The 12,406-nt window shown below is 37.7% G+C and overlaps 1 protein-coding gene across 1 annotated transcript in view; it reads left to right on the forward strand.

Moving 5' to 3' along the window:
• Positions 1-256: 256 nt before the first annotated feature.
• Positions 257-12,406, forward strand: part of CENPF (centromere protein F) — a 39,490-nt gene continuing 27,340 nt past the window's right edge. Inside the window, 7 exon segments of the mRNA XM_030447819.1 lie at positions 257-339; positions 971-1,171; positions 2,529-2,725; positions 4,658-4,773; positions 7,134-7,225; positions 9,634-9,901; positions 11,407-11,609. Coding sequence (XP_030303679.1) covers positions 1,010-1,171; positions 2,529-2,725; positions 4,658-4,773; positions 7,134-7,225; positions 9,634-9,901; positions 11,407-11,609 — 1,038 coding nt within the window. The 5' untranslated portion in view covers positions 257-339; positions 971-1,009.

Here is a 12,406-nt window from a genome sequence, read left to right on the forward strand (position 1 = left end):
GGGGGCCAATCGGGAGCCGCCACCGCCCCGCCCCTGCGCTGCGGGCACCAATGGAGTTTGAATGCTTCCGAACCAGCCAATCGCGATAAGGAGGCGAGGTGCACGTGGCGAGCGGCGTCCCGGCGGGGCCAATCAGCGCGCTCGGGCTCGGCGCTCCTCGGGCGTGGGCGAACGGGCGGTGGGGCAGCGGGGGGTTTGAATTGCGGCGGGGAGCGCAGCCCGCAGCCGCCTTTCGCCCCACGGCACCGGCTCTGAGGGACCCCGGCACCCGGAGCGGAGGCTGGCTGGGGATAGTCGGGCTTTGAGCGGCTGCCGCTGGACCCCGGTCGGCGTTTAACAGTGAGTGGTCGGGGGACGACCAGGGCTTAGGGCGGGGCGGTGGGGATGGGTTCGGGTTCGGGAGCGGTGTGTGGGGTGTCTGTGTTCCCGGGAGTGCTGCTGTCCGGCCGGTGGCAAAGCCGGAGAGCCGCTCCCTGCCCCCAGAGTCGAGCCTGGTGAAGTCTGTGACAGCCCGGTGCCCCCCCTTCCTCCTCAGTCCTGGGTGGGCTCAGTGCGCCTGATGCTGATCTCTAGTTTCAGCTTGTGAGGTAATTTTTGCTTTAAAAATATTATCTCTGGTCTGTGCTGGTGTCCCTAGAAAGTTCGCTTCTGTTGGTAGAGTCATTCCATTAAACATAAATGGACATCGGAATAAGATGTTGAGAGGAACTTTCTGAAGCACAGCGGTCACACTTCATTGTAAGAAGATAATTCCTGCTATTATTAGGAGATTGATTAATGGGAGGGTTTAAAGTTCCATCTTAACTGCAGAGGAGTGTGTCAAAACAAGACCTAATATTGAAAGCCTGTACCTCAAAGGTGTGACATCCTGTATTGTAATCACTGCTAAGCTTAAACATGGAATTTACTTAAAAAGGGTGGCTTATTTAACCTCTCTCACCGTCTAATTACAGTTGTCTTTGTGTTTCAGGCATAATACTACTCATTTTGTGTTAAAAATCCCATCAATATGAGCTGGGCTGTGGAGGAATGGAAAGAAGGCCTCTCTCCCAGAGTCCTGCAGAAGATTCATGAGCTGGAAACTCAACTAGATAGGCTTAAAAAGGAGCGCCAACAAAGACAATTCCAGTTAGAGTCTTTGGAGGCAGCTTTGCAAAAACAGAAACAGAAGGTAACACAGTACTGCAGTCATTTCACTAAAATGCCATTTTCCATGACACATGCAATCATAGAGATTTGTTATCTCTTTTTTGTTAGGAGATGAGTCAGTGTTTTATTTCTTCCAGCTAGCTGACTGGAAAGATAGCATAGAAGTATGAACTGCTTATCTTCATCATGTTTCATACTCATTATGTTCTCCCTTCTGTTCAGCTCTCAATAGGTGTTATATAGAGAGGTGTTATATAATAGGTCTTAAATAGAGAATTTGTACCTCTTCTCAGTCTTTCTTGTGATTGTCCCTCCTGAGGTGTTTGATTTTTTTTTAAGGCTTTTTTCCAGACTTCCCTTTGTGAATAGTCATAATGACTACTACTATTACATAAAACAAATTTGCTCAGTTGACGATCCCTTAGTGTTTCACCTTGCCTGCATATGCCTATTTGTTCCAGCTTTTACTTAGTCTATGAAGATCTCAATTTTTTTCTTGCTTAGACTGTATTCTGCATTTTGGGATTTGAGCTTTGGTTGTGTTTTGGTTTCTTTTTTTTTCTTTCTTAGGGCTGTAATTTTATATCTCACCTGGCTCTACCTTCTCAACCAGGAAATGAGGGACCCTCTTGGTCATGATCCTGCCATGGTTCAGATGAGAAGTGACTTGTTTAAATTCTGTTTTATAACATTTGAATACAGCTCAGAGAGTTTGCAAAGGTTGCTTCTTATTCTCTTTAGGCTCGTACAGTTTTCTAGCAAAACTTAAGCCTAGTAGTTTTCTGGAGTTTGTTTCTGTGAGTTTCTAGGTACTTCTCTCAACTTTTCAGAGGTACTGCTGTGATTCCCTAAACAATAGCTGTGTTTTAGAATTTTCAGAGGAAGCAATTCTCAATACTTCTCAGTTAAAAGAAAAACAGTGAGCAAAGATGTAGTCTGGCACTCAGAAGATGGTGGTAAAGAGAAGGATATCTCTACTGTCAGGCTCTATTCTGTAATTTGAAGTCATAATTCTTTATCATTGTACATTCTCTGTTTAGTGAGACAAGGTATTCTGATTGCTGGAGTTGATATGATAGAGAAGTGAGATGATCAGTGAAGAATGTGACTAGGGTGGATTATTAGTATTGGAGAGTTGATGAAATTTTGAGCATCTTTCTAGTGAATAAACAAATATTAATGTGACTGAGATGAAGGAAATGTGGTTTTGTTCAAGAATACTTAAACAATATGTATATCTGAGTTTTTTGGTTCTGTCAGTATTTTGACATATTAGGAAGAAAAGAAGCATATGTAAACTTTGTGTTACTAAGATGATAATTGCACAAAAGTGTAAAGAGGGCTTTAAATATTTTTTGAATATTTTATTTTCCAACTAGGTTGAAAATGAAAAAAATGAAGCTGCAACACTAAAAAGAGAGAACCAGAGCTTGATGGAATTATGTGATAGTCTTGAGAAAGCAAAGCAGAAAATATCACATGACCTTCAAGTAAAAGAATCTCAAGTCAACATTCAGTCAGGGCAGCTGAATTCCAGCAAGAAAGACATTGAAAGACTAGAACAAGAACTGAAAAGGTGAGAACTTGCTGCACGTCTCTTACCTATGTGTAATAGTTATTTCCTCATGTTTAGCCTATTTAATGTGTCCTTTCTGGTCTTCTAGATTCTCTTCATCTCGTACTTCATTCAGATTTTGTAATAAACATTTCAAATATTGTCCCCTTTTTACATACATGCATACAGATATGGACTTCTGCATAACTTTTAGTGCTCCTTGAAGCAGTTGGTACCTATAGTTCCTATTTAATAATTCTGCAGTGTCATGTGAAAGGACAGCCCTTCATTCTGTGACTTATTTATTTTTTTTTAAGTAAACAGCAAGACCTAGCACAACTGAGCCATTTGGCAAAAAAACTTGCAAAGAACTTGAAGTTGCAAGGAAAATGTAGATTATTCAGTCTACCAATAAGATATGACAGCTGGAAGAAGGAGGTATGAACATCTATTGGAGTGGAAGAGGAAGCTGCTTAAATCAATAGTAGTGTAATTGAATCCAGCTGTTTTGAAAAAGAGGTGCCTAATCAAAACCCTCAATTGTTACAACTGAGACAGTGTCTATGTATTGTCTATAGAGGTGGAATGAGATCTTCTGTAATGCAAACACATCTAAAATCTAGATGTGATCTGTTGAATGTGTTCTCATGCTAGAGGCACCCTCCATTCTTAAATAGAAGTATTTCTGAAACTTTGTGTGCATCGATGAAGCACAAACTTGAACTTTTGGATGGTGTGCCTCATACATATCCTAGTAGCAGCAAATAAAGAGAAAACTGTGTCAGTCTTCCTGTTTTTTTCCCTTTCCCCCCTCCTCTCGGGGAAAACTAAAGATAGCTGAAGTACTTGACTGCTGTGAGAAGATTTTAGAGGTCAACCAAAACAAAATTATTGCATATAGAAATACCAGCTTTGTGTAAGGACTTTTTGAGACTGTCAAAGATTAATTTATTGACAAGCAACAGGGTTGGTATAACTGCACTCATGTTTGCTGTATCTGCTGTCCAGTGTTGAGCTAGAGGGGCTGAAGGCTAAGGATATAAATTCCTTTTATCCACTCCCAAATTTAAGTCTTGTTTACAATATTCTCTCCTTCCCATTGTACTACTTAGCATGACTGTCTGCTACAAAAAGGGTCAGTTACTACATGCAGGCTGAACTTGGCAAGCAGTTTTGGTTTTGTATTTGACTCCATCTTGGTTTATGCTGATAACTTTTCACCACTTCACAGCAACTGGCAAGCCACTGAGGAGTTCTTGTGCTGTAAAAGAGAGGGGAAATGGAAAGGAAAGTTGCAGAGTCACTGATGTGATGGGTTACAGCCTGAAATCATTGTGTTATCAATCTGTGCTTTCTAGGAAGGACAAAAGTTGCTGTATAACCTACAGATTAGTTATCTGGTTTCATTGGATGAGCTTGTAACTCCATGTGCTCACAAAAGTCATTGGAATGGGTTGCCTGATGTGATGTTTTGGGTATCAATGTAGATGGTACACACAAAAATACACTGTCAGATGGAGAGTATTCCCTTCCATTTTTGTGCAGTATGCACAGGGTTCTCAATGTGCAGTATCAGAACACAGAATAAAAGTAGAATGCTTCCTACCATAAAGATGCTTTCTGAAGAGTAAGATTTTTGTATTATCAGCTTTTACAGTGACTTGGGTGTGTTTAGCTGGACAAGAACTTCAGAGTTCTAACTAATTTTCATCTACTTGAACTTTGTTTTTCAGCTTTGACTCTGGTGTAATTGATTGAATATATTGAAACTAAATAAATTACATTTTTTATCCTTCTGTGTTAGCACATAAAAGGTTTTAGTGGATGTATCTTGAATTGATCTTTAATCTAAAATCTTAAACTAATGTAACTTATTTGTGTATTTCAGGCTCTTAGATAATTAACCTTTTAGTTCCCATTACTAATTTCTACTGCTGCCTCTTTCCTAAACAGATACAAATGTGAGCTTGAGAGGAGTCAGCAAACATCAATTACAGGAGACTTATCATTCAATGGCACTCCACAGAACAGTTTTACTGCTCCTTTAACACCAATTCAAAGTCATAATGGTAAATGAATTTTTCTTCATCTAGCACAGATATGTAACTGTCAGTTTTCTTGGAAGGCAGAGGAATATTTCAAACATTACACTTCTACTGAGTTGCCTAGTCTGTATTATATAGCTTATTATGAGTGTCTAATTCATAACACCATAGCTTCCAAGTTTGAAAATTATTAGTGCAGGTTGGGCCTTTGCTGCAAATACTACATCTTTTCAGCACTATGTTGGTGGACATGGGACAGTATTAGGAATATTCATCATCAGACTGAATCAACTTCTTTAGTGCCTGCTCTTAGTATTGGCATTCCTCTTCATATGGAGAAGGGCAAACATGTTTTCCTTCATGTACCACAGGTACTTTAACCAAAGTTCAGTCAACAGTCATGTGTTACTTGACAATTTTTTTTTATTTACACTGTTTTGTGCATGATAATCTGCACAATTTATGCAGTGTATCCACTTCAAAGCATCACTTCTCTCTTCAAATTATTGCCATCAACTAGATTTTTAATCTTTGAATTAACTGATTAATTAATTAAGTTTCCTTAACTGCATATATTTGGACCCATAAGTATCATTGAGTCCAACTCCCTGCTCCTTGCAGGGTTACCTAAAACTGTCATGACACTGTGACACTCATCCAGATGCTCCTTGAACTCTGACAGAGTTGGTGCCATGACCACTTTCCAGAGGAATCTGTGATCAACCACCTCCTCAGCGAATGACCTCATCCTGATGTTCCCCTGACACAGCTTCATCCCATTTCTTTGTGTCCTATCACTGTTCACCAGAGAGAAGAGATCAGCACCTCCCCCTCTGCTTCTCTCCTTAAGGAAATTGTAGGCTGTGATAAGGTTATCCCACACACAGCCTTCTCTTCTTCAGGATGAGCAAACCATGAACAAACCATGTCACCTTAGCCACTCCTTTCACCATCTTGGTCACCCTTGTCTGCACATACTCTAATAGTTTGATATCCTTATATTGAGACCCTCAAAACTGCACATATGCAGTGGGTGAAATACCCATGGTGCAGTCAAGAATGAGCCAATCACCTCCCTCAAATGCTCCGTAGAATGCTGGTTCTACAATTTTCTTGAGTTGTACATGCTTCTTAGAATTTCAACAGAGTTATCTTAAATAAATTCTTTGTCCAGTTCCTATTGCATTTGAAAGGATCTTGAGGAATATACTCAGCCTTCTGCTCTGGGCTACTGGTGGGAATACTTAAAAAAACCAAACATACTGTAACATCTACTTCATATACCTTTATATTTTAAACATTTATTACATATGCACACATTTTGCACAATACTTTGGGCAGGAAAAAAAGTAATGAATTACAACAAGGGCAAGTGTAGAGTCTTATATGTGGGTAGGAACAACCCCAGGGACCTGTACAGGCTGGGGACTGAGTTCTTGGAAAGTAGTGAAGGGGAAAGGGATGTGGGGATGCTGGTAGATGGAAGGATGACCATGAGCCAGCAATGTGCCTGTGGGGTCAAAAAGGCCAATGGCACCTGGGGTGCATTAGAAGAGGGGTAGCTAGAAGGTCAAGAGAGGTTCTCTTCCCCTCTACTCTGCTCTGGTGAGGCCACATCTGGAGTATTGTGTCCAGTTCTGGGCCCCTCAGTTGAAGGACAGGGAAGTGCTTGAAAGAATTCAGAGCAGAACCTTCAGGATGATTCATGGAATGGAACATCTCTCTTCTGAGGGAGCTGGGTCTCTTCAGCTTGGGGAAGAGGAGAATGAGGGATGTCTCCATAAATGTTTATAAACATGGAAAGGGAGAAAGCCAGGTGGATGGTGCCATGCTCTTCTTAATTATGCCCAATGATAAGACAAGAAGCAACAGCTATAAATTTGACATAGGAGGTTCTGTATAAACACGAGGAAAATTTTTTTTACTGTGAGGGTGACAGAGCCCTGGCACAGGCTGCACAGGGAGGTTGTGGAGTCTCCTTCTCTGGAGACCTTCAAAACCCACCTGGGTGCTGGTGGGTCCTACATGACCTCCTCCTCTGGCCTGGGGGTGGACTCAATGATCTTTTGAGGTCCCTTCCAACCCCTAACTTTCTATGATTCTATGATTTTTTAGAGGGAGAGACTAGAAAATTAAAATCCTGGTTTATGATCCTTACTTCTAATAACTGTTTTTTCATTCTAACAAAATGTTCCAGATATCTCACCAGCATATTTTTGAGGTCATAAATTACTACTGAATATGTTGTAGATACGGTTGTTTCTTCTTCATGATATGACACTCCTGATAGTGGTTCATATTTATCATTCCCTTAATAGCACAGGGCTAGAAAGGATCTGTGTACAAATTTAAATTATGAAAAAGTATTCATCATGTCTCTGTAGATGCCAAGTTTGAAGAATTAGAAGAAAAATACAAGAAGGAAGTACAAGAAAGAAAAAAACTAGAGTTAGAGCTGAGAGCTATCCAAGTTAAGGTAAGTATTTCTTGAGAATGGCATATGGTTTATCTGAGAAACTAACTACTGAGTGAACTTGGAAAATGGAGTAGAAAACTAGTGAAATACTCTGTACCACTCAAAGTATATTTTGTCAAAGACAGAATTCATCTGTGTGTGCAGTCATTCAGAATTAATCTTGGAATTTCCAGAAAAGCCATCATAATTGAATAGCAATGGAAAGGACATTACAAATGAGAAGACATCCTTCAAAAACTGGAAGTCCCATGCAAGCAAGGACAAGAGAAAACAGGATCACTTTTGCCAAGTTAAATAAGATAATAAAATATCCTTGAAAAGATTATGAGAAATAACTCACCTAGCAAACAAAAATCTAGTCAATTTTTCAAACATCTAAGTAACAGGAACTGTACTAGGGAATCACTGAGGTCAATAGATGACTCACATGTGAAAGACCTCAAGGAAAAAAAGGCCATTGGAGAAAAGATCAAATCATTTTTTATTTGGTGTTTACTGTCTAAAGACTTAAAAAGTTTTCTGTATCAGAGTCTTTTTTTATTAGGGTTAAATCTGTGGCACAGCCTCAAATTGAAAAGTCAGAAGTAGTCTTAAAATAGATTGATAAAATGAACAATAATAAAAAATATTACCAGATGTAGATGTTATTTGCCCATGAATTTATAGGGCATTGTAGTGTGGGATTGTTGAATCACTTTGATGTGCAGCTTGTTTCATTCTTCTTTTGACACTGGAAGATGACAAGAATGATGCCATTTAAAAAGAAAAAAAAAGCTTACAGTCATAATTCCTAGAAATGTAGTTTACTCAGGCCAACGTTTCATACTGGGCGAATTTTTAGAACTTAAACCAGGGTGTTTATTGGTGCATATGTGGATATGTGGGCATGGTGTATGGAGAAAACATCAACCACTTATCTGTAAAGAGAAATCGTGCCTCACGTATATTCAGAGGTTTTTTTTTTTTTTTAAATAAATCAGACAATGTGTGAGTTGTGCAACTCCAGTATAATGTTGTTGGATACCCACAAAACTCTGAAAAATTGAAATGATTTTGTTTAGGGGGAGTTATTCTTGTGAGTTTAAAGGTCAAAATTGAGGGATACCAATAAAAGGTCATTTTTTATGGCTGTGGTACCTGAAAAGGACTGGTAAAGAGAACTGTGCTATTCAGCATATTCATTAATGATCTGAAAAGGAGTTAAATAATATAGCTGAAGACCACACATAATTCTGTTCATTTCATCTCCAAACAGATATGGTAGAAGTGGATGGTACAAAGATGAGTGAGGATCAAGAGAGGAAACAGGGAATGGTTATTTTCCTTTTTTTCCTAAGGCATAATTGCAGTACCAGTTCTGTAGGCTCAGAATAAAGCCTATTTTACTATTCTGTACCACACCTCAGACTATGGCAAAACTCTCTGTCACAGAGTATTGCAAAAAGTCCAAAATACAAACAAATCCAAAAGGGGAAGTGCATGTAAAGCATTTTAGTAAAAATAAGCATTAATTACCCTTAATTTCCTGGATTCAAACATTTGTCTTTGAAATTCTGTAAATTTAAATTATGTATAATATATATGTATTATATGCATGGTTAGGTTTTTATGCTCTTTATCTATCAACAAATTGCAGAACTAGCTACAGTGTTCTGGACTATATAATTTCTGGTCTTCCTACACAACATTCCTACACAACAGCATATTCTCTGAACTGAGAAGTCAGACTGGGTGTTACCTCATTTAGGGCTTTACTATTAAAAAATACAAAAATTCAAATGAGAGGCATTCGAAAATCCAGTTTAAATACAATAGAGGCTTTAGTGTTTGAAGGTTTTTCTACTTAAAAAGAAAAAAAAAAAGCTAGTATTTTGTCTCTCTTTAATTTTTCTGAAGGAAGAAACTGAAAGCTGGTACCTGGTATTTTTTATTATTGCAACTCTGTGGTATTCTGTGTATATGTCTTTTCTCAATTTACTTGTGTATGTCCAGAAGAACCAAATGTGGGTCAGCTATCAGATACACTAGTCCAGACTTCTGTATTTCTTCCAGCTTACTTGTGTGAGCATTTGCATGTAAAAATATAGGCTTTGACTTTGAAAAATGTAGGATGTAGGATGGGACCCCTCTTGAAAAGGAAAAAAATATGAGTGCATTGCTTATAAAGAAACACAGCACTATCTACTTTGTGATGTGTTTATGAGTATCAGCTATTCTTTTTATAGTTGGGTTAAAGTTATTTACATGGTATTAAAATTAATTATATGACTTTTTGCACTGGTGGATGATGTGAAGTTCTAAAATGTGAAACAACTATGACCTATTAACTACATATTAATAAATACTTATTTTGTGATATGTTGGATATGGAGCTGTGTAAAGATAGATCCTTTTTTTCTTGGGTACAGAAAATAAATCAGCCCCAGCCTCGAAGCTCTTTGAGTTACAGAGAGATTGCTTGGCATCAGTCTTCTTCCTCTGTGTTTTCATGGCAACAAGAAAAGACACCATCTAGAAACCAAGAAACACCTGCAAGGGGAAGTTCTACAACATCCTCTTTTCCATGGGAAAAAGAATCAAATTCTAGGAGAGTATCAGAGAAAAATGAGTTCAACAACAGCTTTGATGAAAATTGTAATTCTTCACATGTGATCCAGCTAAGAGCACAGAACCAAGGTATATGATACATTTCTTTAAAACCCAGTCAGTCTCCTAGATGGCTTTGTGAAAACTGGGCTGTGGATAAAAGAGATATTGAAATTAGTGCTTAAGTAAGGAAAAGAGAAAGATACCATTTGTTGCTTTGGATAGCTTGCCCAGGTGTCTGTTGATGTATGTATTTGCAATGATCAGCACTTACAAACAAATTGTCCCCAAGCTGTGGTATCTAAGGAGTGTGAGACTTAAAAGGGAAGAGTTTGGTTTTTTAGAGGTGGATCTAAGCCATCATATAAAAGGAAAATGGCCTTCTCCAATAATGGCATTGCTCATTGAACAACTGCTTTAAAACAGATTTTTAAAAACTTCAAGATTTTATTACATCTCACTGTTAAATTCAATTATATTGCTTCCTTAATTTTGTATGACTTGAAATTTATGATTGAGCAATACCTGTGTTAAAAATGCATTGACTGAACATACTTAATGCATAACTGATTGGATTGATAATGGAAGCAGAGAATGAAGTATGATGAGTACAATATACAAAAGTACAGTGAAAAAATAAAATACGATCTTGTATTGTGCATATTGACATGAAGAAATACTTATTCCTGATATCTGAAATATACCAGAAGAAAGCAAATGATTTATTGTGGATCTGGTGAACAGTTACTTAAGCCTACTGTTCTGACCAGCTTTTCCACTTATTCTTGTAGGACTGTTTTAGAAGTTCCTATACTCTGCAAACTGTTCACTTAAATACCTACATGTAAAATTTTAATCTAGGTGGCATTTTCAACTTGGAAGGCTTATAAATTCATCATCAGGAAGACAGGGGTTTTTTTCAATAAAAAAATTACCAGACAATAGTAATTCTGGATAACACTTCCTGTAGTGATTTTGGAAGGTAAACTCTTACTGGTGTATATTGTAACAAGGTCACTTGGCTTCATTTTATATGTGTGCTGCTTTGGGACAGGGAAAAGATTAAAACTTAAAATACTGTATTTAAAGATGCCCAGCAGCTGAAAAGCCTCTTTGAAGCAGACATTTGCAGCTGCCCCAAACAAATGTTTATAATTGATATATCTGCTTTAAAAAAAAAAAAACTCCATAAAGGGCGTGTCAAGGGAAATGTTTCAATGTTTAAAAACAGCAACGAAATCACAACAAAACAACAAACAATGAAACAGCAGAGGAACAAACTGTATTTGCTTTTGCTGCATTTGTGTGTGACCTCACATTTTGCTATGTTCTTGTATATTACAAAGTGAAAATTATTGCTTTAGAGCCAATTATCTTTTGGTCTTGATAGTTTTAGTGATTAATGTAGTAGGAGAGAGTTGAAAGTTTTGTTTTTTGCTTGCTGGACGTTTTACCAGGTGTCGGCCTGTATCAGGAATTTGGGTTGTTATCAAACATATGAAGTATTTTAGAGTGTGTAGACACTTTGAAATTTGAATACCTGGAAGAAATACTTTTCAAAGTATCCTTAATCTTTACTTTTTTTAAAAATTCAGTGTTAAATTCCACTGTTAAAGACCTAGAACAACAACTGCAAGCTCAAGAAAAATTGAAGAAATCCCATATGAATAAATATCAAGAGACTGAAATGCAACTGGAGAGAATGAAGTTGGAGTTAGCAGAGAAGGATAAAGCTCTGAACAAAACCCGAGATAAACTGACTCAAATGAGGACACAACTTGATCAAGCTACTACACAGGTTAGATGTTGCACCACACATTTTCTGACTGTTCTTACAACTCGTTCTCAATATTAATGTGTGTCAGTTTTCAGCTGTTCTAGTATGAACAAAAATTTTCAGATAAGTTTCTTGAGCATTTGTTGAGGATCGAGTTTTGAGAAGTACATGTTAGTTTGATGTGTATCACCTGTAAAACTGTAAATACTGGTAAGCAGTCACCTATTTTCTGGAAGTTTCTTATACCACCTGAAGCAATTTTTTTCATCCTCAGGTGATTGACTGGAACTCTGAAAAGTATTTTCTGATCAAGTTGCATAGAGCAACAATGACATCTGGTGGCAAGTTCTGATCTTAAATAGACTCTTTGGCTGAAAATCAGTATCTGATGCTTATAATACAGGATGTTGAGAGGGTATAGTCCTAGGATTGTAATTTACTTGTGTAAAATCTAGTTTAAAATGTCATGCAAGATTGAGAGCCTGTGTAATTACTAAATGGGATTTCATGACTCAATCCTAAGCTGTTTTGATTCGTATTAAAAAAACAATAGACTAGTACAATTTGGTTAGTCAAGAATTCGGATTGTATTTAAGTACTGACATCTAACAGCATGAAATTTTCCAGATTTTTGCTCATAATCAAGCAAAGAGGAGAATGACAGTGTTTAAATTAATTTAATTAAAACTGCAGAAGATAACAATTAAAAAGTTTTATCTTTTTCCTGATTAATGAAGTTGGATTACCTCCCTAAAGTGCTTTTTCACAGCATTTGATAAACCAAAGGTGCATTAAATCTAGCATAAGGGAAGGGGCAA

Source organism: Calypte anna, chromosome 3 (assembly GCF_003957555.1).
Source record: "Calypte anna isolate BGI_N300 chromosome 3, bCalAnn1_v1.p, whole genome shotgun sequence".
NCBI lineage: Eukaryota > Metazoa > Chordata > Aves > Apodiformes > Trochilidae > Calypte > Calypte anna.